At 36.4% G+C, this 25513-nt stretch overlaps 1 protein-coding gene across 2 annotated transcripts in view; it reads left to right on the forward strand.

Annotated features, from left to right (window-relative positions):
• Window positions 1–25137, forward strand: part of PPP3CA (protein phosphatase 3 catalytic subunit alpha) — a 325003-nt gene extending 299866 nt beyond the window's left edge. The window contains exons 11-14 of one of the 2 annotated variants that reach the window (XM_027543972.1): window positions 14258–14342; window positions 16079–16176; window positions 19330–19359; window positions 22497–25137. In XM_027543972.1, coding sequence (XP_027399773.1) covers window positions 14258–14342; window positions 16079–16176; window positions 19330–19359; window positions 22497–22693 — 410 coding nt within the window. In that variant the 3' untranslated portion in view covers window positions 22694–25137. The remainder of the gene's footprint in view (window positions 1–14257; window positions 14343–16078; window positions 16177–19329; window positions 19360–22496) is intronic. The other variant, XM_027543973.1, reaches the window with a different exon arrangement.
• Window positions 25138–25513: the final 376 nt, after the last annotated feature.

Below are 25513 nucleotides of genomic sequence, written 5' to 3' on the forward strand. Positions count from 1 at the left end.
GCTTTTTTTTTTTTTGCAAAACAACACTATTAGCGAAACATAATATACTTTAGTTTGTTCTGTTAAATAGCCATAAAATAAAGAAATAGATTTTTTGCACAATCATTTGACCATGAAAGTCAGAGCAAATAAAATAGTTTTGTTTTACTCCTTTAACCTTAATTCACTCCAAGAAGTTATGTGTTTGATAATGAGAAAAATTTTATTGCATCTGAATAGACAAAAAGTCTCCTGGCTTGCCTAGGCTTCTGCTGGGTAGAAATCGTGTCATGAATTTCTGCTCCTCAGCTTCTGCCTTACAAATAAAGGAATTTGATAGCCTGTCTAGAAAAAGATCACTGTTTTAAATTGGTCTGTGGTTCTTTTCTGTTGAAAATAAAATACAAAACTTCTGTTATCTTGTAAAGTTTTGAGGCAGTTTAATGCCAACTGAATGTCTTTTGAGGATCTGGTTTATATGTATCGGGGTCTTTGATTCCTGTTTCCACTTCTGATTTTGGATGATAAAAGGATAGTCTGGTTTTAATTTGGGTTTGTTATTCCCCAGTATATGTCAGCGAAGAACGAAGTCCAAGTAGATGTATCTCATTTAGTAGTTAATTCTCATTAATGAAGAAGACTAATTTCAGAGCACGGATTAGTAAGTGATTCCAAAGTGTGTGGAGTGGGGGGCAGAAAAGCTGACAGAAATCAAGCAATCTCCATCACAAAGCTTTCTTTACTGTTCAGTATTATAATAAGGAAGTCTGGAATAGCCTTAAAAGCCTAATGACAGTTTCATGAGTTAGAAATATTTATTTGGAACTTTCTTTTTGTCTAAAATCTTAGACTCTGAGATCACTATCTTATATATATGTATATGTACATATATGTAAGCAAATTATGTTTGAGACGGTGCTATGTGATAAGTCTGGCTAACACGAAAGAACTGTGGAGGTAAAACTGAAATCCTGTAGAATAAGAAAGAAAAAATAATAAAAACTAATACATTTCAAGCCAAGTATAGTTTCAAGCTGCCCTGGAAAGACTTAGGACTAAATTAGAATTTATGTCTCTGCTTTCATCTAAAGGAATAAACCACATGGCGGAACTCTTGTCCTTTATCCACGTTTTTGCCTTATCCTAATGTTAACCACAGGCAAGTCACCGAATATGGAATCAGAGCAGTTTTTTGCATGCCTCTACGAAACCATGTAAATTGTATACAAGAAAATTATCTTCCATCATCTGCTTTGGATTATTAGATAATTCTTCAAATCTAATATCACAGGTTCCAGAGTGTCTCCCCACTGCTTTCTGTCTAACTTTAAAAAATTATGCAGAACGTTTTAAAGTGCGAAGTTGGAAATTAGTAGGACTTATGTGACATCTTACTGGTCCTTGAGGAATACCTCTTTAAGGACTCGGGTAAATCATTTTCTACCAAAGCTGTATTTGTTTGCCATGATGAGTGTCTGAGATGAATGTCATCTTAAAAACTCCCTTCTGCTTTGTGCGTCTGGCAGCACATATACGGAGAACCATTAGCTTAGAGCTCTTCCTATGGCTGTAATCACTGTCATTTCTGAGCAGCTGATTTCAGCATCTCACATTTCAGGTTCCCAATCTGAAGGAAAAAAAAAAATTATGTCCTATAATAATTGGCAGTTTGGGAGCAAAAGTATTACATTTAATATGAAAAAATTCAAAGAAATGTTTAGACATATTACCAAACAAGAGCTCTGAGGGCACAGTGGCCATATGATTCTTGTTCTATCAACTCTTAGCATAACCTGCCGTCATCTTAAAAGCTGTGTTTGAGAAAAAGCAAATACTTTTTCCAAGCTTGGAAAAATGCTTGGAGAAAGAACAAAGGATGAGTTGGGTTATAATTTAGAAACTGAATACAGTATTTCAAGGTTGAGGTGATTAGATTGGAACAATGATAGTTTCAATAATAAAAGGAAGAGGGAGCTATTCCAGAGAGCGGCCAAGGACTTACAACTATGGAATCAGTGGGCAAAGGAAACCGAAGCAGGTTTGGATGGTTCAAACCTTGGTACCTAGGAGGATGAGAACAGTTATGGAAAAACTTCATCCGTTTCAGGAGAAAGATGAGTTTAGTGTCGCAATCCCCAACCTTTTTGGCACCAGAAACCTGTTTCATGGAAGACAGTTTTTCCACGGGCCAGGGATGTGTGTGGGGGGGTGTTGGTGGGGGTGGGGGGAAGAGGCTGGTTTAAGGATGGTTCAAGCGCATCACGTTTATTCTGCACTTTATTTCCATTGTTATTATATCAGCTCCACCTCAGGTCATCAGGCATTAGATCCCGAAAGTTGGGAACCCCTGGTTTAGTGACAGACATGAGTTTGAGTAAAAGTGACATGGCTCTGGAAACATCCACACAGGATTTGGAAATGGAGCCCTGGAATTTGGGAATGAAACTGGAGCAGGTGACTGAGGCTTTGTGTTAAAAGTCACAATTGAACCTACTAAGAGTCAAATGTGCCTCCAAAGTTACTGATGTGGAAGGAAACATCAGAAAATTGAGCACTGGTCAGGAAAAGTATCCCTTCTTTATGAAGCTGAAGAAAGACAAACAAATGAAATAGAGAAAAGAGTGATGAGGGAAAGACAGTGAGAACCAGGATTGTGGAGCAGTTCAAGCAGCAGCTGTTTAAAAATATTTGCACCAAAATGCATAAAAATTACTATGAGATATAAATCTTACCAGAAAACCAGAAAATGAAATATTAGGCTGTCATTTGGTCAGATAAAAGATTATTGGAAAGAGGCAAATAGCAAAATTTGTTTAATGTTTATAATAGCTAAAACAGAAAATTGAAATTATTTTCTAAAAAGCCAAATACTAAAATAAAACTCAAAGCACTTCAATTTTTATATCATGGTATATTTCTATTTTATTTTCTCTATTATTTTTAAATTTCTATATAAAATATTCATAGAATACCATATCTGTATATTCAGTGGTAAATAAACACATGGTCTCTGCCTTCATTGAGCTGAGAGTATAGTACAATAAGAAACCAATTTTAAATAGGTTGCTTTCACAGAGATTTAGATGGTTGGAGGAAGGAGTGTAAATTGGAATAAAATATTTGATAGTTGGAGGAAACGTAAGGACATCTTTCTTGTTCTCTTCTGATGAAGGAAAGAAAAACACTTTGTGTATTTTACTGTTTTAAGAAGTATGACCATGTGAGAAATCCATGTAATTTTTCCAAAAACTTACATGTCAAAGATGGATATCAGCTTATCAGTTTTAAGTTCTCGTATCTTTTTAAAAATACCTGAATTTGCATTATGTAATTGGAGAAAGGAAAGGAAGACATCTATAAAAAGAAAGACTAGTCAATATTTTGTAAAAGTCTTTGTGGTTGCTTGTCATACTTTTGTTAATTACTTTCCAGTTTATTGTTAATTTTTTAAAATTAATATTTCAGTGTGTGATTTAGAGGCTAAATCAGTTTGGTCACATAAATGTATCCTTTATACTTTGTTCCCTTCATAGTACAAGTAACTGCCTTTTTTCATCATGATTATGCTATAAAAAGGAAACAAAATTTATATCCAGTATATTATTAAAACTGAAACATGTCTAAAAATGTACACAGATATTTACTAGATACTAGGGTATAAATTCCCATCCATATATAGGGCTATTAATATTTGGGGGCCTGAACTACCAAACAAGATGCCTGGGTAGCCATCATAGTGTAGCCAGTATCATCAAGTCTGACTTTTTGTGATTACAATAATGAAAATCTTTTTAAGTTGCCAACTTAAATGATATAATAACACAGATATTAAAGGTACTTTTTTCTGTTCTTAGTACTACATGATTTTGCACAAATGAGTTTATTAGCTGGCATAATTTCACATTACAGAAAATGCAGACTTTGCAGAATGAACTAAACGTTATATACAGCTCTCTCCCTATTAATAAGTAAGTGTGTTAGTTGCTCAATCATGTCCAACTCTCTGCAGCCCCATAGACCATAGCTTGCCAGGCTCCTCTGTCCATGGGATTCTGTAGGCAAGAATACTGGAGTGGGTTGCCATTTCCTTCTCCAGGGGATTTTCCTGACCCAGGGATTGAACCTGGGTCTCCTACATTGCAGGCAGATGCTTTAACCTGTGAGACACCAGGGAAGCACCACTTTCTTTGTACTAAAGCATTTTGTGGGTCCAACTTCTTAATCTGAAGATTGTACTTAGAATAATTACTAACTGATTGAACAATGGCAGAGTTGTTATAAGTCCAAGGTTTGTAAAACATTCTCTTTATAGTTGTTTGATCTCAAGTGGCATGTTTAAAGGCTATATGAAAAACTTTAATAAATGCTCAGAAAATCTAAAGTTTAAAAATATTTTTCTATCAGGGTAGTCTACTCTTGGTCTCCTAAAAATCAATTTTTCCCCTTTGTTTTTACTCTTAGCTTATGAGAAGCTATGACATTTCATCCAGTTTTTCTCAGAATTTTAAAGAAACAGAAATCTTGATTTTATTTGGTCGCCCATCTTTGTGGAATGGTCTTTTTTTTTTTTTTTTTTTTTTTTGACTCAAGGCCATTAGCATCCTGGCTTCTGTTCTTCCCTAGTGAACTAACATTGTCTGCGGTCCGGCCTTTAGCCAGTGTTTAGCACAAAACACAACTGAGGCCACCAACTAGGCAATTTGATATTAATGAAGATCACACGATCGGCCTTTTAATTTACAGTGAGAAATGCTACTGTTAGAAGAACTGGACTGTTCACCTCTGCACAAGCATTTGCTTCTTAATATAAAGAAAAGACATTTTTGAGTATCATGTATCAAAGATCTGTGCTAAGTGCTTCAGCAGGTAGCATGGTACCTGGCACTGGTCTAAATGCATTCTTCCAGCATTTAGTATGTATGCCCAATTAGGTCCTTAATAAGTACATTGTTCAACTGTTATATCCTCATCTATATTCAGAATAATCCTTGATAGGTTAAACATCCAGGCATTATGAGTGTTTCTTCTATAGGCAATACATCTCCATTATTAGCTTGACACTTGTTATTTCATCTTATTTTGCTTTTATTTTCATTGTCAGTTCATAAAATCGATGCATGTCTGTTATGATAATGAAGTCAATCCAAAATGGCATTTCACATGCTACTAGTTTCCACTTGGGCAAATATAGATAAACTGAAATGTCCTCTGTAAGGCATAAGCTGAATATGTGAGAGTATCTCAAAAAATAACCAAGCTTCCTAATCTAAAGTCTAATTTTTACCCAAGTTATAATTATGCTTATAGCCAGTTTCTGCAGCTATACCAGGGAATCATTGAACAGATGGAACACAGTGTCTCAGAGAACAAAAGTCCGTGGAATCAAATTAACACTTGGAAATGAAAGTAGCTTTTAACTATGTATTTAAGATAACCAAATAATGACAGTTATTTGACATTTAGGAGTAGTCTGTACATTTTTAAGACTTCCTATCCAAAGAATCCAGTTATGTTTTATGACAAGAGAAATTAGAATAAATATTCTAGACTGTGCTGGCCTTTTTAAAAATCCGCTACACAGGAGAGTCTTTTTATTTAAAAAATATACATATTTTCAAGGATCCTCTGACGCTTTCAAAATGATATGTAAGACAGACTAGCCCTATGCCAAATATCACACCATTGTAGGGCCTATTACATGCTGAGATTTTAGTTGAGCTAAAAAACATATGGAAGAAATTCAGAATATGTGGTTTGGAGTGGTTTGGAACGAGTAGTCATTATGTCTCAATTTTATCACCTATAGATATTTGATATAGTATTGTTAGAATCAAAATTAGAAAGGTATTCCACACATTTTAGGTTGTAGTCCTCAAAAAGATCAATTTTTACAGAGATTTTTTAATTTGTTATTTTGAAGGTGTTTTTCTCCAATAGAATAACCTACATAAGCACACACACAGCTATTATGGGAGGAGCGACACCTCCAATCTCATTGAACTAGGTTAAACCAGCATTGACCCTAAATGGATCAACAATGCAGGATTCTCCAGTTATGGCTGGTCAAGGAGATCTTCCAACAGCTATCACCTGTAGAAATTGGGTGATATAATTCTTGATAGAGCAGTTATCTTCATGCCAGAGTATTTGGACTACTGGGATTCCCCAAAGGGATTTCAAGAGGAGTAAGGGAATCCGTTTTTACATCCTCAGCCTACATGTGTCTTCATTCCTAAAGATGATCAGCCTGGGACCTCATCAGATGCAAGCTCACTGCAGTCTTTCCTTTGCCACCTCCTCATTCATTCTCAGTTGCTTTTCTCTTACTTTAGCAGAAAGGCATGGGCCTCCCTATTAGTCACTGTGAACACTGCCCAGAGCACTAAAACTAAGAGACAATGGAAAAACTCAGTGCCTAGGAAGTCTCCTTAATCAAGGCAGTGTAACTGCCCTTTCATCCTTATCATTAAGGGATAGGTTCAATCAAATTATATCTCTGTGTTTTTTTTTAATATTCTTGAACATTGACCATATACTTGTGCTACTAGGTTCAGTTATGTACTTCTAATAATCGTGATTTTGATTACAAAAGAAGTTGTAAGACGTAAGGCCTCATTGTCTTAGGAAATTTTTTAAAATAAATTTAAAATTTTAAACATATCTTTTGGAAGAAAAGTATAATGTGATAAAATAGTGTATATAATATACTAAAGTAAAATCAGGAAAATCGAAATGGAAATGCAATTTCAAAGAAAAAAGGACCAACATGAGAATTTTCTCTTTGAAAGGGTGATGATAGGATGACATTGCTGTATCATTTATATACCACTGGTTTTTTTTTTAAGAAGTAGTATTGTCAGTTCATTTTAAAATGGCAATGTTTACAACATTATGTATTCCACATAATTATTTAAACTTGGAGGTGAGAATAATATTCTTTGGGGGATAGTCTTTTGTAGATGCATAAGTGAAAAAAAGGTAAAGATTGCATCATTATAGCCAGTCCATCAGAGTGGACACAGTTTCTCAGAGCTTATGATACTGTCCCTAATTCCCAGGACTCAAGGGCCTAGTGGTATAGACAAATGTAGTGAAGCGCTTGTCAAGCTCACCACAGCCAAGGGCAAAACTGAGTAAATGTTTAAGTAATTTCTGTACAATGTCACTTTGTTGAATATAGAAGCTCAAGACCTGTTATTGTTAAACTTGGTCAGAGAAAGAAACGACAAGAAAATAAGTTGTAGGCACATGGTTTGGCTCCAAGCCTTATGGGGGCCAGTTCGGAAAACGTGTCCTCCCATAAATGATCATAAATGATGATTTCATCATCATTTGTCCAGAGCTATAAAGACAAATTATGCAAAGTTTTTAGACGCTTCTGAAGACATGCTCTGTCTTTGTGTGGTATCCTATTTCTAAAGTGCTGATTTTGGATGGAAACCTTTTGTCTTAAATGTACACAACAAAAGATCTTATTATCTCAACACCTTAGGCTTTGTTCCATCAATAACCTTTATTCAAATTCAGTAATTGCCCTATGTGTCGAAAAATAAAACCTGGAGACATGTCTAAACTCTGCTTAAAAGTAATGAATCATAATAAAATTTTACTTTCCAGTGGCATAAGTTTCTTACAGAGAGGGACTTCATTTCCCTTAACAAATTTGAAAAAGTGAGTTTTCTATATTATTTTCTGATTTTGAATTAAAAGATTTAAGATATTTGAAGCCTATCAGTAAGAATATAGTTCTTAAACTATATCTTTCTTCTGAAAAAGTGTGAGATGTTAATATATATACACTCCTTTTAATATAATGTATTTGATTTAAAGACATGTGCTATGGATACACTTGTTAAAAGTCATTCAAAGAAAGAAGCCTAAATAATAAAACATTTGAGGCCAGTGTAAAAATGAAGTTGAACTGTCCCAGTACTTTCTCCATTAAATATTAAGCACTCAATTTTTTGAAAACAGCTTTTTTACCTTCTAATAATACGAAAATATTCCTATTTTATAAGATATTTAAGTGTAAAACTTTTATGTAGCTCATCATTTTCACTTCTTACAGTTTCAAAAAGGTATCAGAAGCAATTAGATTCTGTTGAATTGGGCTTAATCAACAAAATCTTAGCAGTCCAGATTCCCCCGGCAGCTGGTTGGAGAAGAGCAGGGATGGAGGTCACGGCACTGAGGACTTTTCTTCCTGACTGCCTTTGTTGAGTTCATGCATCCTTCATGTAACACAAAGAAAAGGAGGGATGGAGAGACTCCTGTTCTTAAAACTGCTATCTCGCTTTTCTCTCAAAAGCAAGCTTCTTCCAGATAAAATGGTGTGTTTGTTTTTTCTTTTTTTTTTTTTCACATTTTATTATGAAATGTTTCAGACATAAAGGAATGTTGAAAGAATTGTATAGTCCTCTCCCCATCACTTACTTTTTACAATTAACATTTGGGTATATTTGCTTTGTCACATCTCTGTCTCTCTACCCAGCCATCAGTCTGTCTTTTTCTTTCTTTCTTTCTTTTCTTTCTTTCTTTCTTTTTCTTTCTTTCTTTGGAAAAGGGGTGGGTAAGTGCAAAGTATGTTCTCTATACCTCTATGATGAGTACAAAAAGTGAAATGAAAGTGTTTGTTCCTTAGTCACATCCAACTCTTTGAAACACCTTGAACTGTAGCCCACCAGGCTCCTCAGTCCATGGAATTCTTCAGGCAAGAATACTGGAGTGGGTTGCCATGCCCTTCTCCAGGGGATCTTCCTGACCAAGGGACTGAACCCAGGTCTCCTGCATTGCAGCAGATTCTTTACCTTCTGAGCCACTGGGGCTTATATCTAAATGTTTTCTTTGTTCCTAGCACTACGCTAAAGCCTTTACAGTTTAGCCCCAGGCATGCCCTGCTTCTCTTCCCACACTACCCACACCCCAGTGTACCCAAACTCGATGTGTGCCAGACATCTCACCCATCATCTGAATATTTCATGGATTCTTGCAGCTTCCATGTGTTTGAAAATTCTCGTCCTTCTGTGGAGACTTTTCCCTCCTCTTTAACTCTTACTTATCCTTTAGGATCCTTCAGCTGTCACCATTTGGGTGAACATTTTCCTCCAGACAATTAACACCTACTTCCAGTGGTAAATGTTTAACAACCCATCACTGCAGAAAGAAAATGGCCCTCGTTTGTAGGACTTGCAGATTTTGTTGGTATAAATTCTCTTCCCTACCGCTGGTTTCAAGCTACAGACAGGAAGTTCGTTATTGAACAGGGAGTTTAAGAAGAGATGGGCTCAGTGCACTCTCTCCAGCTGACAGCAGCGCTCCCCACTCCACGGCCTCCTCCTCTCTCACCCTTGTCACTGTGTGCTGTTGGTGATCCAGTGATCTCCTAAAGCAGAAACCATGCTTCACTCCTATTTCTGTTGCTAGCTGTTAGCTCACGGCAGGCTATAGAATAACAAAGGATTCACAAGAACACGTAATGAATAATACATGATTTGGGTACTAAATTGTATTCTATAGAGTACCTTCCACACTGCTGATTCAGTTAAAACAGGAATTACAGTAGTCACTCAATGGATGGATGGGAACAGCGAGCCATAGGGAGCTAGGGTCTGTAATGTGTGGCCGGTAGCGCGTGTGTTAGAACCTGTCTTTGCCCTGGCACTTGACCGCTCGTCGCTGTGAAGCTGCTGCAAGTTTCCAGTTCCCTTCAGAGCCTGTCAGCATTCACTCAGCAGGCCATTTGGCATAGGTACCTTCCAAACTCCACGAGGAGTCAGCAGGGCACTGAGTTAAGGTCAGGAAGGACACATGGTAAAAGCGGATCTTTAAAGATTCCCTTGGTCTGTACATTAACCTCAGAGGAAAATGGAGTGTGCCAGAGTGCCTAGCTTTTGAAAATAGTAGCATAATACCCCAGGCATAAAAGAAGATTAGAACTTAAAAGGTAAAGCAAGAGACAGGCCCCCCAAAAAAGTGATAATTATTTGAATGGAAACACAAAATGTAATTTTACTTAAAATTGCTCATTGTTTTTAACCTTATGAAAGATTGCCTCTCAGTTTTGGACTTTCAAATTAAAATAAGTGATTATAGTCTTCTCTGAAAATTTGTTAACAGTAGTTGCCTATTAAAAATCGTTTAATGCTTGGGCTTCTTGGGCTTCCATGCTGGCTCAGATTGATAAAGAATCTGCCTGCAGTGCAGGAGACAGTGATCCACTGGTTGAGACTCTGCGCTCCCAATACAGGGAGCACAGGTTCAATCCCTGGCTGGGGAACGAAGATCCGGCATGCTATATGTTTAACATAAAAAGTATTTTTTGTGCCCTCATTATTCCATATTCTGAATTTTAAGCTGAGCTACTGTGATACATTTCCACAACCTAAATAGAGTTAAGTTCCAAGAATGTTAAACGTGACATTGTATTTGCATGTCACAGCTAGTAAAAGTCTGAAAATGTGCATTTTTCCTTGACCTTTCTATAGAATTACAGACTGTTGAGGGTTTGCAATTGAGCCTAAGTATTTAAATAAGAGTTTTAATGAATAACTACTAAATATGCAAGAACCTTTATATCTGAACTTAGTTCTATCCTGCTGTTGTTCAGCTTCTCTAAGTTTAATTACATATTAATTCAAATATTTTATTTGAATATTTTACATTTTCATGGGTTGTAAGTGTGTAGTATTCGTTTTGATTTTGATTATGTAGAATATAGAGAAGGTAATTGCCCAGGATAAAGCTTTGAGATATTCACTTTTAAGGTGTCTTCTTACTGTTCTTTGCTTAAGTTCACTGACTTTTTGAGTAAATACATTTGAATTTTATAAAAGATGTACTAAAACCTCTTACTTACCAGGGTTACTGAGAAATCTAGAGAGATAGCATCTCTTCATTAAGATAAATTACTTACCATTACCATATGCTGTGAATTACTGTTTGTTGGGAATACGGCCATGAATACATAAAGTATACCTGCTCTGTACTCTCTATAGTACTCTCCAGTAAGTCCCTAGGTCTGAAAAATAAGGAATCCTAAACTGGCTCTGACTGTCAGAATGTTCTTTTACATTTAAAATTCCACAGTTATTTGAGCATTTTTCTGAGTCCCCTGGCTCATACTGAACTGAAAAGGACGGCTCTGCGTAATTTGTTTCTCTTTCTTTGTTTTCCTTGCTCTGGTTATGGTTTTTACAAGTCCTTTAATGAAAATGTTCTAAGAGATTAGCCTTCTCAGATACTTCTCACTTACTTGACTTGACTTTTCCCCCTTCTCATTCCTCTTAAATATACCCAATTACACTTCTAGACTACTCCTTGCTGCTTTTCTTGTTGTGCTGCTAAATATAGTCACCAGTTTTGGAGTCCTCCCACATGTTCCATTCCTTGTGTCTGTTGGATTGATTTTATGATCTGGCCATACTGTTTTTGGAGAGGGTCAGACTCTTTCCCCTTACTTAGCACATCATGACTTCTGACAGACGGGGTCAGTCAGACTGGGGAATATTAAGCCTAGGGTTGCAGTAGCACACCAGTTAGTCAGACTGATGCAGGATTTAACTGAACAACTAAAAAAAATATGTAGGAAAACCACTGTAAGGCGACTAATTGCTACCCCACATTTTTTCCCCCTTAACAAATGTCCTTTGGTAGTCTTAAATGTCCTTTAGTAGATCATAAATCATCTAAAATTCAAGCACGGAAGCTTTAAACTTTCAAATGGCCTCTAGGACAGGTTTTATGTAAAGAATCACAATTGGACATCATAGATAATAACTAAATATTATTAGAAACTCAGAATAAAGTTTTAGGGAGGGCCAATAAAGTTTTAGGCACACTCCATTTTCTCCTCCAAAATTCTGACCAATTAACAGACTTAATTAACAGAACCAATTATAAATGAGAATCCATGTTTCTACTTGGTTATCAGAAACACATGATTGTAGCTTAGTCGAGCTATTCTGCCTGCAAATGAGTGAAATAAGTTTAAGTCCATATGGGAGAAAGCCATAAGTTCTGGTTTGAGAGATGAGTATTTTTTAACACCAAATAAAAATCCCATTATCTGGATGGACCACAGTAGATTCACCTACTAAAGGAAATCTTTCTTGCTTCCATTTTGGCAATTATGAACAAAATCAGTATAGACATCTGTGTACAGGAGTTTGTGTGGACATAAGTTTTCAACTCTCTTGGAAAAATACCAAGGAGCAAGAGACAGAACAAGCCTGTGTGCGTTTCAAGATCCTGCTAGCATCACTTTTGCTAATGTTGCTTTACCCAAAGCAAGACACGTGGCCACGCCCAGATTGGGAGTAGGGAAGTGATGGGGAAAAATAGATGCAAACCAGTTAGATGTGTTGGGGGATACCTTCTATGGTGTCATTGTCACTAGAGAAAAAGAAATAGACAAGAATAGGGGCTGGGTGAGGGCTTTTAAGTCAGAGAAAAGAGGAAACCAGCTCCCAGGTACACAGCTTCTAAGGTAGTATCACCTCTGACAAATTAACCCACCCAGAAGAAAAAAGTGACCCATTATATTTTCACTTCCTTGGGGTGAATAGAAAATCAGAGGCCTTTTTCTAGCCATTTCCAAATTGTGTGACTGTTGCTGTAAGTTTTCTTTCTTATAGAAGTGTTAGGTCAGTGATTAATTGTTTGGCCCTTATCAAACAATGAAAAAGATTTCAAATCCAATTCTTAGAAGTCATAAGAAACAGCAAAAATATTTCCTTCAAAAAAAGGTCATAAAGCTTGGACTTACCATGAATTAAGAGATCAAAATGTATACCAATTATCACCTTTAGACCAGTCTCTGAACAAACTGTGTGATAACTGTTGAATTACAAACATTTCTGATATTATCTGATATGGTCTGCTAAGAATATTTTGTTATATTCCTATTAGTGGCAGTAGAATTAGAAAGAAAATCTGCTTGTATTAACACTTTCTACAAAGTCCCATATGTTTAAAAAGGATATCTTATCCCTTTTGGCTTCCCCAGTGGCTCAGCAATAAAGAGCCTGCCTGCAATGCAGGAGACACAGGAGATTCGAATTTGATCCCTAGGTTGGGAAGATTGCCTGGAAGAGGAAATGGCAACCTACTCCAGTATTCTTGCCTGGGAAATTCCATGGACAGAGGAGCCTGATAGGCTATAACAGTCCATAGGGTCCCAAACAGTCAGACATGACTGAGTGATTGAGCATGCATGCCATCCCTTTTACTTTGACATATAAAAATCTTAAAAAGAGAACTTTTTTTTTTCTGTTTTGCACTTCTTCAAACATTACCTTGAAAATTTAAAAAGAAATAAAATAGATTCACTAAAGATCATATAGCATTATTCTAAAACTATATAAAAATATATAAAAAGCAAAAATGTTTATAATAACAGCAACCTATGTAGATTGACTTTTTTAAATTTGGAAAATGCAGTCAGTGGTAAAACTTAGACTTATGTGTAACTTTTCTACATAAGTGCTAAAATACAAACTATGTGCCACCCTCTCTCACTAAATCCAGTTCAGTAGTTTTCTGCTTTTTCTTCTAGAATTTGTGCAGTAACCAGTAGATGAAAGAGTATCAAGTGCTAAAACAAATGTTTTATAGCCATTGATACTATAAATATTATAAATACTATAAATACCCCCAGGGAACATAAGGGGTTAAGAGACTCCCTAGTTTGATCACTTTAAAGGACAACTTTTGCAAAAGAAGTTTCCTAAAGTAGTCTCCAAGCATGGAGACCGGAAATGAGTAGAAGATCCTGGTGACTCACTTCCTCTTCGTGCCAGTACACATTCCCTTTGTATAAATAGAAGAGGACAGGAACCTGCCTCATTGGAAATCTCAAAAGTTGCTCTTTGGCATTTTGAGAACCTGTAAAGTATCACAGGCAAGCATTTATGCCTGGAAGCATAAGCTTTTGAACTTGATTCACAGATAAATCCTTGGTTTAGTCACTAAGTCATATCTGACTCTTGCAACCCCATGGACTGTAGCCTGCCAGGCTCCTTTGTCCATGGGATTACCCAGGCAAGAATACTGGAGTGGGTTGCTGTTTCCTTCTCTAGGGCATTTTCCCAACCCAGGGGTCAACCTGGGTCTCCTGCATTGCAGGTGGATTCTTTACTGACTGAGACATCAGGGAAGCCCAAGGGGAACAAAAAACAAACCTGATTTGGCTTACAGCAGTTTGTTATATATGTAAACTAGTCAACTAGTTAGAGTTCAATAAAAAGTCACCTGACTTCTCAACTATGTTTTTAAAATGCAGGAGCAACGGCTGCAGCCAGGAAGGAGGTGATAAGAAATAAGATCCGAGCCATTGGCAAGATGGCCAGAGTGTTCTCGGTTCTCAGGTGAGATCATGGTCCTCTGCTCTGTTTTGCCTTGATTATATGTCACTGAATAGTGTCTTAATACTTTAGTCTGGTCATTTAAATATATTATTAGAAACTATTTTCTTTTCTTTAATTATATTTTAAATGGATTTGTTAGTTCCTCACTATTTTAGTCAAATTGAAATCTATTAAATTATTTCTGTAGAGAAAGCCTGTAAGTGGTCTGCTTCACATTTTATGCCCTCTATGTGCTGCAGCACTTTAAAACATTTATTTCACAATAGATTCAACATATTATAAAATAGAACAGCTATTATAATCCTATTTTTCATTCACTCCCTGCAGTAAAAGACGAATCTACCAGGTGTATTTCACAAGATTTCTAGGAAATGAACATGAACCATAAAGCTTGTTTATGAAAATCTATATTATTCAAATAAATCACTGAGAATGAAAAGATTATTTAGTTTCATTTCCCATATGTTAGTTATTTTTTACATGGATCATGCATCATGTTGTTATTATGCATGGACTTAAGAAAACAAATATTTTCTTAAAAAGGATTAACTACTCTTTACTTAAATTCGGTTATCTATTCTTAGATAACGCAAAGTATATTTCTCCTCAAATGATTACTTTAATCTACAGTATGATTATATGTGAGGAGTATAAAAACAATTCACAATTACAGTATTAACAAGGGTAAATAGGACTGTCTTGGGGAAAAGTCCATCTCCACATTGTATAATATCATATTCTAATTTTTGCCAGATTTTTTCCAACTCTTTTTCATGGAGTAGCTACAGTGGCTCTTTTGATTTCCGCTTCTTGCTATTTCTATCTCACTCCTGGTAGAGTCACTAAAGAGTAATTTAGTGATTTGATACCTAAAGCAGGGAGCCGTGAGCAGGATGAAAAGCACCATCATCCTTTCCCAGAGACACCAGATCAAAGTCAGTAATAACTGTGCAGGAGCAGCCAAATCTTGAAAAGTCATGTTAAAGCTGAAAATAGAGCATAGTTGCTCCCTGCGGCCTGATGAATGAGGCCACCTTTGCTCTAATGCTTTACATTCCTCACTGAACTTGCAGGACTCATTCATTCCTTCTAAACAAATGTAATAAAACTTAAAGCAGCAATTATGTGTCATGAAGAAAAAAATTAAATAAAACAATGTAATAAAACTTGAAGCAGCAATTATATATCATGAAAAAAAATTCAAGTATAGTAACTAAGAGGATAATCCATAGGTCAGATTTTTTTAAATCTCCCTTTTTCTGTCTGGTTTTCTCTCCCAAGTCAAATCAGCCCTACTTATTTTGTTGAGCCTTAGCAGTAAAACTTATAACAGCTCTTTCCCTGGCTCATTTTTTTTTTTTTAACATATTTATGGTGTCATGGAAGATACCCAGCAACACTTCGTTTTGTGACACCTGGTTACAAAATCAGAATTGTTTTCCCTATCTTCAGGATTCAGAAGCATGTGAACCCCTGACAGTTTTATAATTCCCAGCTTTATCTTAGCAGTCATGTCATTTGCGTAACATGACTTCTATATGAATGTGTGAAAATACAGTGTGTTCTAAGTAAAAAAGGGGAAAACAACAACAAGGGAGCCAAGGAAGAGGTCCATGTGAGTTCTTTTTTTTTTTTCAATGTGCGTTCTTATATACGTTTTTTCCCTGTAAGTCTGATCTTTTTCTTGAAAGAAAATAAAAAGTAATGTCCCCTCCGCCCCCATTGTGCCTTTGCAGAGAAGAGAGTGAGAGTGTGCTGACGCTGAAAGGCCTGACGCCCACAGGCATGCTCCCCAGCGGCGTGCTTTCTGGAGGGAAACAAACCCTGCAAAGCGGTAAGCAGGCCCATTGGTGCACCCTGCGCTGGCACCTCAATCGCTCTGTCATTAGAGCCCTGACTTACTCATCCATTGAAGTCTTGGTCTTCAGTTCTTCTCAGCTGAAAGGGCTGAAACCGCCCCCCATCAGTTTGACCAGTCATGCCCCAAGTGGTAGCTCCTTAATTCGCTGGAATGTGGTCCTTACCCCACCCCCATGTCCTCATTTGCACACTAATCAGGCTGGTCCTTACCCCACCCCCATGTCCTCATTTGCACACTAATCAGGCTTTCAGGCCTCACTGTAGGACAGCTCATTTAGCTCACCTACATGCCCTATAGGTTTGACCACTTGGAACCAAGCAGTTGCTAAAAACAACTTGTTAATTACATGTTTATTAAATGTGCTGGTTATCTACTGGAGTGAGGAAATAAACACATGCACACGTAAAAATACATATGTAAGTATAGGATTCAGTGGAGAATGGAAGAAGAGTATACAAGGATGATCTTGTTTTGAATAGAAGTTGAAGTCAAAGGTGTCTTTCCTCTGACTTACTCATCAAAACTTGAGAGTGATTAGAATCATATTTCATTTTTTAAAAAGGATGAAAACATTTCCTTGAAGATAGCTCTTGTATTAAAATCTATAGTTTTTTGAATAAGTAAGTGCTATCCAATAGAACTTTTTGTGATGGTGGAAATATCTCTATCTGTACAGGAGCCACTGACAACATATGGCTATTGAGTGTTTGAAATATAACTTGTACAACTGGAAATATTTTGTACAACTTGAAATATATTTGAAGTATAACTTATACAACTGAGAAACTGTATTTTACCTAGCTGTCGTTACTTTGATTTAAATAACCATATGTGGTTAGTGGCTGCTGTATTAGACAGCCAAGTCAATGTGCTCTTTTACTTTTGTTACTTTTGTTATCTATTTTTACCAATATTTTCATTAATTAAAGTACCATTTCAGCATACTTTATGGAAATTTTGCTTTTAGATTAGACCCTAACAGAAAAAAAATGAAAACAAAAATATGCTCTAAGGTTTTAAAACAGTCTCAGCCTCTTGCTTATTTTCCTGTATCTTTCCCTGAATCTTTTTTTTGTGTGTGTGTGTTTTCTTTTCTATTCCTGTCCCTCAGTCTGGAAGATCCTGGTATTCCTATGGTTATGTTATTTAGGTACAGCTCTTCTACACAGAGTGATGCCCCAGTTCATGGATGCGGTACTGCTAAACGGTCACCTCCTAGCAGCATCACTAAAGTTTTCTTTATTTTCATGTGAATTTATTCCAACATCAATGTATTTGAGTTTCCACCAAAAGAAAAAAAATTTCTAAACGAGAGTAGGAAAATATCACAGTAGATAAATAAATAAATCCCTATTTAATGTATAGCTAAAAAAATTATTTTAGTAACTTTGAAGGAAAAAAATCAAAAATTTTCCCACCAAAGTAAACATGCTCTAAGAACACTGGCATATTTCTTTATCGTATGCATCATAATTTATATGCACGAAATGCACAGCTACCTAATTAACTAAAACCTGCATAGTTTCTGAGAAGCACAGTTTTACAGTACAGCGAGTGTATTATCAGAAACTATGGATCACAGTTGCTTTAGAAGAATACACTTAATAATGGACAGTACACATGTCTAATATGTGTTGGTGCTGGTGCAACTCCAGATTCTTTTGCTTTACTTTTAAATTTAAGTGACTTGAGTTCTTACAATTCTTTGTTTTGTTTTCAGATTTTCACCTGTATTTTAACCTGGAATTTTTAGTTGTTCTGTTGTTTTATTTTAGATCCATTTGTTTGCCATTTGGTGTTGAACTTACACACACTCAAGCACATACCCACAGCAGACATAAGGTTTTACAACCTTGTTAGTCCCGAGAATTTGAAAAGTCAGTGTATACTTTGAATGATGTACACAAACAGTTTCAGAATTCATTGTCTGATTCGCTTAAATTTGTCTAAAAGGGGGAAACTACTTAAAGTTGTACTGTTTGGTTTTTCGCCATAGCGGTAACCATCATACATTTTTATCATAAGGAATTTAGAATGCACTGTAAGTAAATTATAGTGCACATTTGGCAGTTGCTCTAGTCTTAAAACCTTAAATTAGAAGAAACATGCAAATTAAAGTCAAGGGGTAGGATTTTAATATTAAACATTTTGAAATTACAGAGTTTTGCATTTTAGCACTTAATTAGGGAAATATCCCCTAACCTTGATAACATAGAAAAACTCATGCACCTGTATAGCAAGAATATAGACCCTAAGCTTATTATAAAAATTGCTGACAAAGCAATGGGCTTTTAAAGTTTTGCCTCTGAAATATGCTGAGGTTTCAGTATTTAGACTGACTTTTCTTTAAAATGCTAATAGAATTATTGCTGCTACTGGCATGCTACCACTTGATGGTAACATTTCAAGAGTTTTGTTTCTAAAAATAATATTCCGGTGAGGAAAACTGATTGTAAACTGGGTTACCTGGCAGAAGACATCCAGACTATCCCATCCCCTTCCTCTTCCTTTTTCCTTTTTCCCTCACACTTGAAACATGTTCAGTGTTTATCTTTAGAGTCATATGTGTCATCAACTCGGAGGCAGCTCTTAATTTGCATGCCCCCTGCTTTTCCATTCTACTAGGAAATTGTGCTATTTAATATTAAATAGTGTGAATTATTCCACTGACAATATGGCAGTGCTTCAAGTTTTGCCATTTGGGAGGACATTTTAAAACTGTAAATCACCAGTCATAGCAGTGGATTTTTTCATACTTCACGTGAGTCAGATGCACATTTTCGATTGACCTAGTCCCTTGTAGATTCAATCTAAGTCAAAGAAACCTTTCCTGAGTGTTTTCCTAAAGGGTTAATCTTGTGGTCATTAATTTAGTGAGCAAAATCCAAAGCGGTTCACTCAGATATGTGTATCCAGCTCATTAAAAAAAAAAAACAAACATCATTTTCGTGGGTTTTTTTCTTTTCTTTCTTTTTAGCATTTCTGTTTTGTTGTCTGTGCCAGAATCCAGCACTTACAGGAACACTAATCATCTTAGCTCCCTTGATCGTCACTGATTTGTTCTTAGAGTTAAAAATCCTCTGCTCATTTTTCTCATTCATTTTGCACCCCCTTTCTTCTCTTCAGCTACTGTTGAGGCTATTGAGGCTGATGAAGGTAAATTGGCCAGTCCCCTTTCTGTTGTACCTGCAACAGATAAGGGCTCTGCTGGGTGTATTCATTTCTTTCTTTCTTTCTTTTTTTTCTTTTTTCCTTTTTTTTTTTTTTTTTTGCTGTAGCTTGTAAAGAGTGTGTGGGTGTTGGGCTAACAGTTGTGGCTCAGTATTAACCAAAATGTTCTTGCTTTAAAGGGGAAAATGTCCTTTTCTGGTTTGTTTGTTTGTTTTTTTCCCTTAAAGCTATGTTTGACTTTGTATATAATGATCCTAGTATAATCACAGAAAACAAAAGGATAACAGATCTTGAACATGTGGGGTGGGGGTTATGGCAGCCGTTTTGACAAACAATAGATAAAACAATATTCTTTGAGCTGAACCATGTCCCTCCCTCAAATCACTTTCAGTCAGTACTGAAAAGGAGAGGATAAAAATAGCTTTATGAAATCTAGTCTTCAGAAATTTCTAGCAAAAAACAAAAGTTCACTTGAATAGTGCTTTGTTGTAGTTCAACGTTAATTTTTGTCTCTAAAAAAATATCCCAAGAGACAGCTGTATTCAAGATAAACAGTTCTGCTAGTCTTATGAAATTTTAACCTACTGGCATTTGTAGGACAGCTAGCACCACCAAGATATTTTAAAGAGTTCAAAAATATCTAGTGGCCGTGGAAGTGACCGGTAACAAGCATAGTGAATATTGTCATCACTCAGCTGGTTAATGTCCACTGAGTGTCTGCTTTGCACCATGCACTATGCTGCGAGCCTCAGGAGAATCGAGATACGCACATCACTGACTGCGCCCCAGCCCTGCTCAGTGACAACAGAGTGGACTCTCGCAATTTCTTTTGTGCTCTTTAAATGTCAAGTTACGAGAGAACTGCTTATCCAAATAGTTTTGAATATGATACATACCATATCCCCTGAAAATTTTAAAAAGAATAATTTGAAGTTCCCCTTTAAAACAAAATTCTTCAGTTGTATTTTGTTCTTGCAAGATAATGTTTCATTGTTCCCAAAATTGTGTGATATGTTCCTTTGATATGATGTAAAATGTGCCACTTTAGACTCTCTCATTTGTATGTGATTTGGATATAGTAGGGGAAATGATAGCACTGTAAGAGAAAATACAACTGTTTCCTAAATAGCAGTGAATAAACTGCTATTTATGTGGGAATTCTCTATTCCTCTTGGCAAATTCTAATCTGCAGTGTGCATTCTCGTTGATAGTTTGGCTGTTTTCTGTGGTTCTGTGACTCTGTGTTGTGTTAAGTATACTACCAATGTAAATTGCTAATACCCATTGTCTGACCAGCAACTACAGCAGAGCACACATTCTTCCAGACCAGCGTAGACAGAATGAGTAGAAACGGAGCCCTATTCCAGACATAGCCCTTGTTCTTGCTAGATTTTGAAATTCTATGCTCCCACTCTATTGGCTTTTCAGACCTTACACAACCTAAAAAAGAGATTGCACTTTTACCATTTCAATTCATAAAATCGCATCATCAATTATGATGACTAACTTTTTATATTTATTCATTATGATGAAATGATATTCACAGTAGTTTAGCAAAACAGTAGATACTGCTTTGTCCCTGAAAATCACTGAGTTCATTTTCAGGGTGGGTGCTCATTAGACAGCTCTGTTATTTTTGTGATTTCTGACTGAATTAGAGAAGAATTAAAAAGCTTTGCTTTGGGCCTTGGTCTTTCCCCATTTCCCTATCTTCTTCCTCTCATAGTTGACTAATCACCATGATGCTAACCTTTAAAATGCAGAGGGGGAACGAACTGTTTCTCATCGTTTAACGAGTTTGGAAGCAACTGTGTCTATCTTTTAAGAATCTCATCCATACTAATGAAAAGCACTGTACATTTGTGTGGGAGTGGCTAGCAAAGTTTCGGCTTGAAACTGCTTTCCTTTTTTTCTCAAATAGGGTAGGAAGGATAAAGGTACAATGAAATTGTCCTTCATCAGCCATGGAGATGCAGCCCAATTCAACACTGGTGATTGGCCCTTCAGTGTCTGGCTTGCGTTTTCACAGGGAGTAAAGCAATCTGGTGTTCCCCATTTATGTATGGTTCCCCATTTATGTACTTTATTTTCAGCTCACTGGTTGGTGCACCCATTGAAGAAAACCTTAAGTCTCTCGTGCAAATGCTTTATCTATCTCTGGAGCATAGTAGGATACCTGGGAAAAAAAAATCAAATATCAGTGCTCCCCTTTTGAAAATTCCATGTTTTCATTGGATAAGGCCCAAACCATTCCCATTCATTTTTGCAAAGTGTTTTCCCTTTGTGATTTGTGAACCATCACTTAATATCTACATTGATCTACTAAGAAAGAGTTTTTCTTTAATTTATGCAGTAGACCAGATGAACATCAGTTTGGCCTGTTTGCTGCTGACGGAAAGACCAAATTTTTCTGCTTAGTGATCTGATCTTGATTTTTCTCAATTTCTTTTACCTTGTCATCCACTCCACATATTTCCTAAGTTGAGTGGAGAAGCAGGTGTTTATAATTTCTTTTTTTTTTTTTTCATGCCACCGTTGAATTGTTTGCCAAGAAAATCTCTCTGGGATGCTGAGATGGCATGGAAATGCCCCAAGTTCATTCCTTTTGTAGCTCCTTTTAGTTTCTGCTGTAAGCTCTTTACTAGATTTTTAGGTCTAGCTGCTTCAGTGAGTCTACTGAATTTGCCATTACTAGCACAATGGAATAGTCAAAGTAGGGCCATGTCCTGCCCCTCTGGGTTAGGGCATTTAATACAGTACTTGTGCCAAGGATGTGGCCAGTGGATGCTGGGCCTGGAGACCTCTTACTGGTAGCAAGCTTCCTTTTTATATACCACTTCGTGGATCTAACCATTCATGAAGACAAGAAAAACTTTACATCTTACTAACTTGAAGAGGACATTTTGGTTGGCAAGAGACATTGGCTGTTACCAAACCTCTCGGTTATCTTCGGGTATGGTAAGGAGTCTGTTGTGTTGTGTTCAGGTCCCGTCACGTTGTTCTCTACTAAAGGATTCCCTCTCTCACTGCGAAATTTCTAACATCACCTGATGCAACAGCTGTGTCCTTTGTGTTCCTCTGGCTAACCCTGATTTTTCTTTTCTTAATGATTTTCCGTTTAGCTATCAAAGGATTTTCACCACAACATAAGATCACTAGCTTCGAGGAGGCCAAGGGCTTAGACCGAATTAATGAGAGGATGCCACCTCGCAGAGATGCCATGCCCTCTGATGCCAACCTTAACTCCATCAACAAGGCTCTCGCCTCAGAGACTAACGGCACGGACAGCAATGGCAGTAATAGCAGCAATATCCAGTGACCACTTCCTGTTCACCTTTTTTTTTTTTTTTTTTTGAGCTGCAGGGCCTGATGGGGATGGCTGCATATCAGCAGTTGGATATTCTTGCCTCTGATGGTAGCTTATTTGCTCTGGGGCCAGGAGTTGGATTCAGTTTACACTATCATTAAAAAAGAGAGAGAGAGAATTATAAACTATATTTTGGTGGGGGTGGTGATTAAACACCTCTTTTGGGTATGCCTTTTAAAAAATGCTTATAGGGAAAAAAAAATTTTAAAAGAAAGCTAATGCTAGTATATACTGCAATGTTAGGGGAATGTACATGTTTTCCTACTGCATTGGGGGACTTCTAGCTAGGTTAATGAGAGGTCTTTTATTATGTTACTGGACACGAAAACTTTGTCTAATTTCTTACTCTATTGTACGTTTACAGTTGCAGCACTAAAAATGGATGACATCAACCATTTTTAACAAAATGATGTACAAACTAAATAAGGACTATTTATTGATAATGTTTTGCTACTCTTGTCAGACAATGGCTATAAAATGAATTAGGCAGTCTTAAAAAAAAAAAAAAACAGAAAAAGAAAAAAAAAAAGAATGTTGCAAATTTGTTAAAATGCCAAAAAGGACAGTTTAATTTTGTACAGATTATGCTTACCTCAGGTTTCTTTAGTGTGCTTTGAATGCCTTTCTTCCATATAACACGTATTACTTTAGCAATGAATACCTTTCCTTTTCTTTTCTTTAAGTTTTAAAAAACTGGAATACTTACTTCTATCTTTTTTTTTTTTTTTTTTTTGCTGTTTATATTTAGGGGTTTTTGTTGATAAATCAAGTCTTGGTTGTGGCTTGCTGAATTAAATATTTATGAGTGGTGCATTTTTAAGTATAGTAAACGAGACACCATATTAAGTACAGTGATAAAGCATCTATATTCTGTAAAAAAAAAAAAAATCTGCCTATGCATGTTTTTTAAGAAACAAAATGGCTGTATCGGCCTGTATGAGACTGTAATGCGCTTAGTGGTCTGACATATACTGGAAATGTATGTATACTGGCGTACTTTATATTCTCTAAAATGCTTCATGCCTTTGAAATTTTGTAATCAAAAAAAAGCTTTGAAAAAATCTAAAGGGGAGAGTATTCTTAAAAGTTTTTAACATAAGCTTGTCAGTGCACATATAGATGGTTAGCATGTTTAGCAAACCTTGTGAAATTTAAATAAGTTTGTAGTTACATGTGGAACTCTAATGCATGGTAACTGTTAACGTCATAACGGTTTAGTTATTTTGTTCTGTTCTGTCATGTGCCACAAAATCTGTACTTTTTTCACTTTTTTCCCTTTGTATATCAGTTACGGGTTACAACTGGTTCATTCTGAAAACAACCACCACCACAAAAGTCCATTCATATTTTTTAAAGATTGTATAAGTGCCCAAGTAATTCACTACAGCCTAAAGCCTTGCCTTTGTAATTTGACTTCTGAGATGTTGGCAGTCAAAGCATGCACTTGTAACAATGAAAAAGAAAAAAGCATTTTATATTACTACTCAATAAAATGTGCATGAACTTAAAGAACTCTCCTCCTTTCCCTGAGTCTGCTGAAAGGATTTACATGCACAGCCACCATGCTGTCTCTAGGTGCTGGGCCCACTGCAGGCATCGTAGACTGACCCTAACTGGCTTGTCTGAGAGCCTCGTGCTCTCAGGTGTGGTGCCTACTTCCACTGCAAGAATCTTGGTGGCTCTGTGTGTCAAATCAGACAAGAGAAAAATCTTGGAAGAGCAAATGCTGTCTTCTGGCTCCCTTGAAGATGGGAGCCAGTTAAGAACCAGAGCATTCCTTTTTATTGAAAAAAAAAAATTGTTATCAGGTTGTTTCAGTTGTATTGGATGCCCTGTCTGCTAAATCAAAAAGAACTCAGCTACTAAGTGCATTTTCACTGCAGAAGAGAATTGCATTTGTATCAATAGTGACATTTGTATCCCGGCGCTTCAGCTAATATCTAATCACCTGAAGATTTAAGATACACCAAATATTAGTTTGTTTCTAACATTGTTCATTTTCACTGCACTTTGTTTTATGTAATAAAGTATGCCTGTTATATTAAATAATAAGAATATGGCAATTAGTGATACAGTGTACCAAAACAAAGATGTTCTAGATATATTCTCTGACAAAGACTATCCCAAATTTATTTTGATGAATTCAAGCCTTTTTCCCCCTGTGGGTATTTTTCCATCCTTTAAAAAGATGACACCCAAGGAAAATATTTAGATGCTATATTTATTAGAATGATATGAAAAAAATGGTAATTCTAATACCAAGGTGTTTATTTTCTTTCTTATAACTGCAGAGAAAATATCCCAACCAAAAAAAAATCTTTTCTTTGGATTCCTTTCTTTTACAAATTGTGCTGAGGCAACTATGGCATAGAAATAAACATTTGACATTAAAATAAGCGGTTGATGTGAGTATTGCCTGGTCTTTCTGCTCAGTAGTTAGGAAAGTTATAGCGTATATTTTTGCATAATAATTCAGTCTATCAGAGAAATCAATGTAGAGCTGAAGTTATTTCTCTAAAAGAGGTAGCATGCCTGATCATCAGGTATTAGCTCTATCTCCTTCGCCTTTGGGGAAACTGTTGGTTTCTTATGTTGCTTATTCCAGTGACTCTCTGGCTAAACACACACACACAGCCTTCTGTCTTCTGCCCCTCTTCACCCTCCCCCAAGGTGACTTATATCTCATGGGGTTCAAACCCAGTGCAGAATTTTTATCTAGCTTTTCACGGATTAAGAGCTAGATTTGACTGACCCTAGGTCAGCAAGCTTTCT

This window comes from Bos indicus x Bos taurus, chromosome 6, assembly GCF_003369695.1.
Source record: "Bos indicus x Bos taurus breed Angus x Brahman F1 hybrid chromosome 6, Bos_hybrid_MaternalHap_v2.0, whole genome shotgun sequence".
Lineage (NCBI taxonomy): Eukaryota > Metazoa > Chordata > Mammalia > Artiodactyla > Bovidae > Bos > Bos indicus x Bos taurus.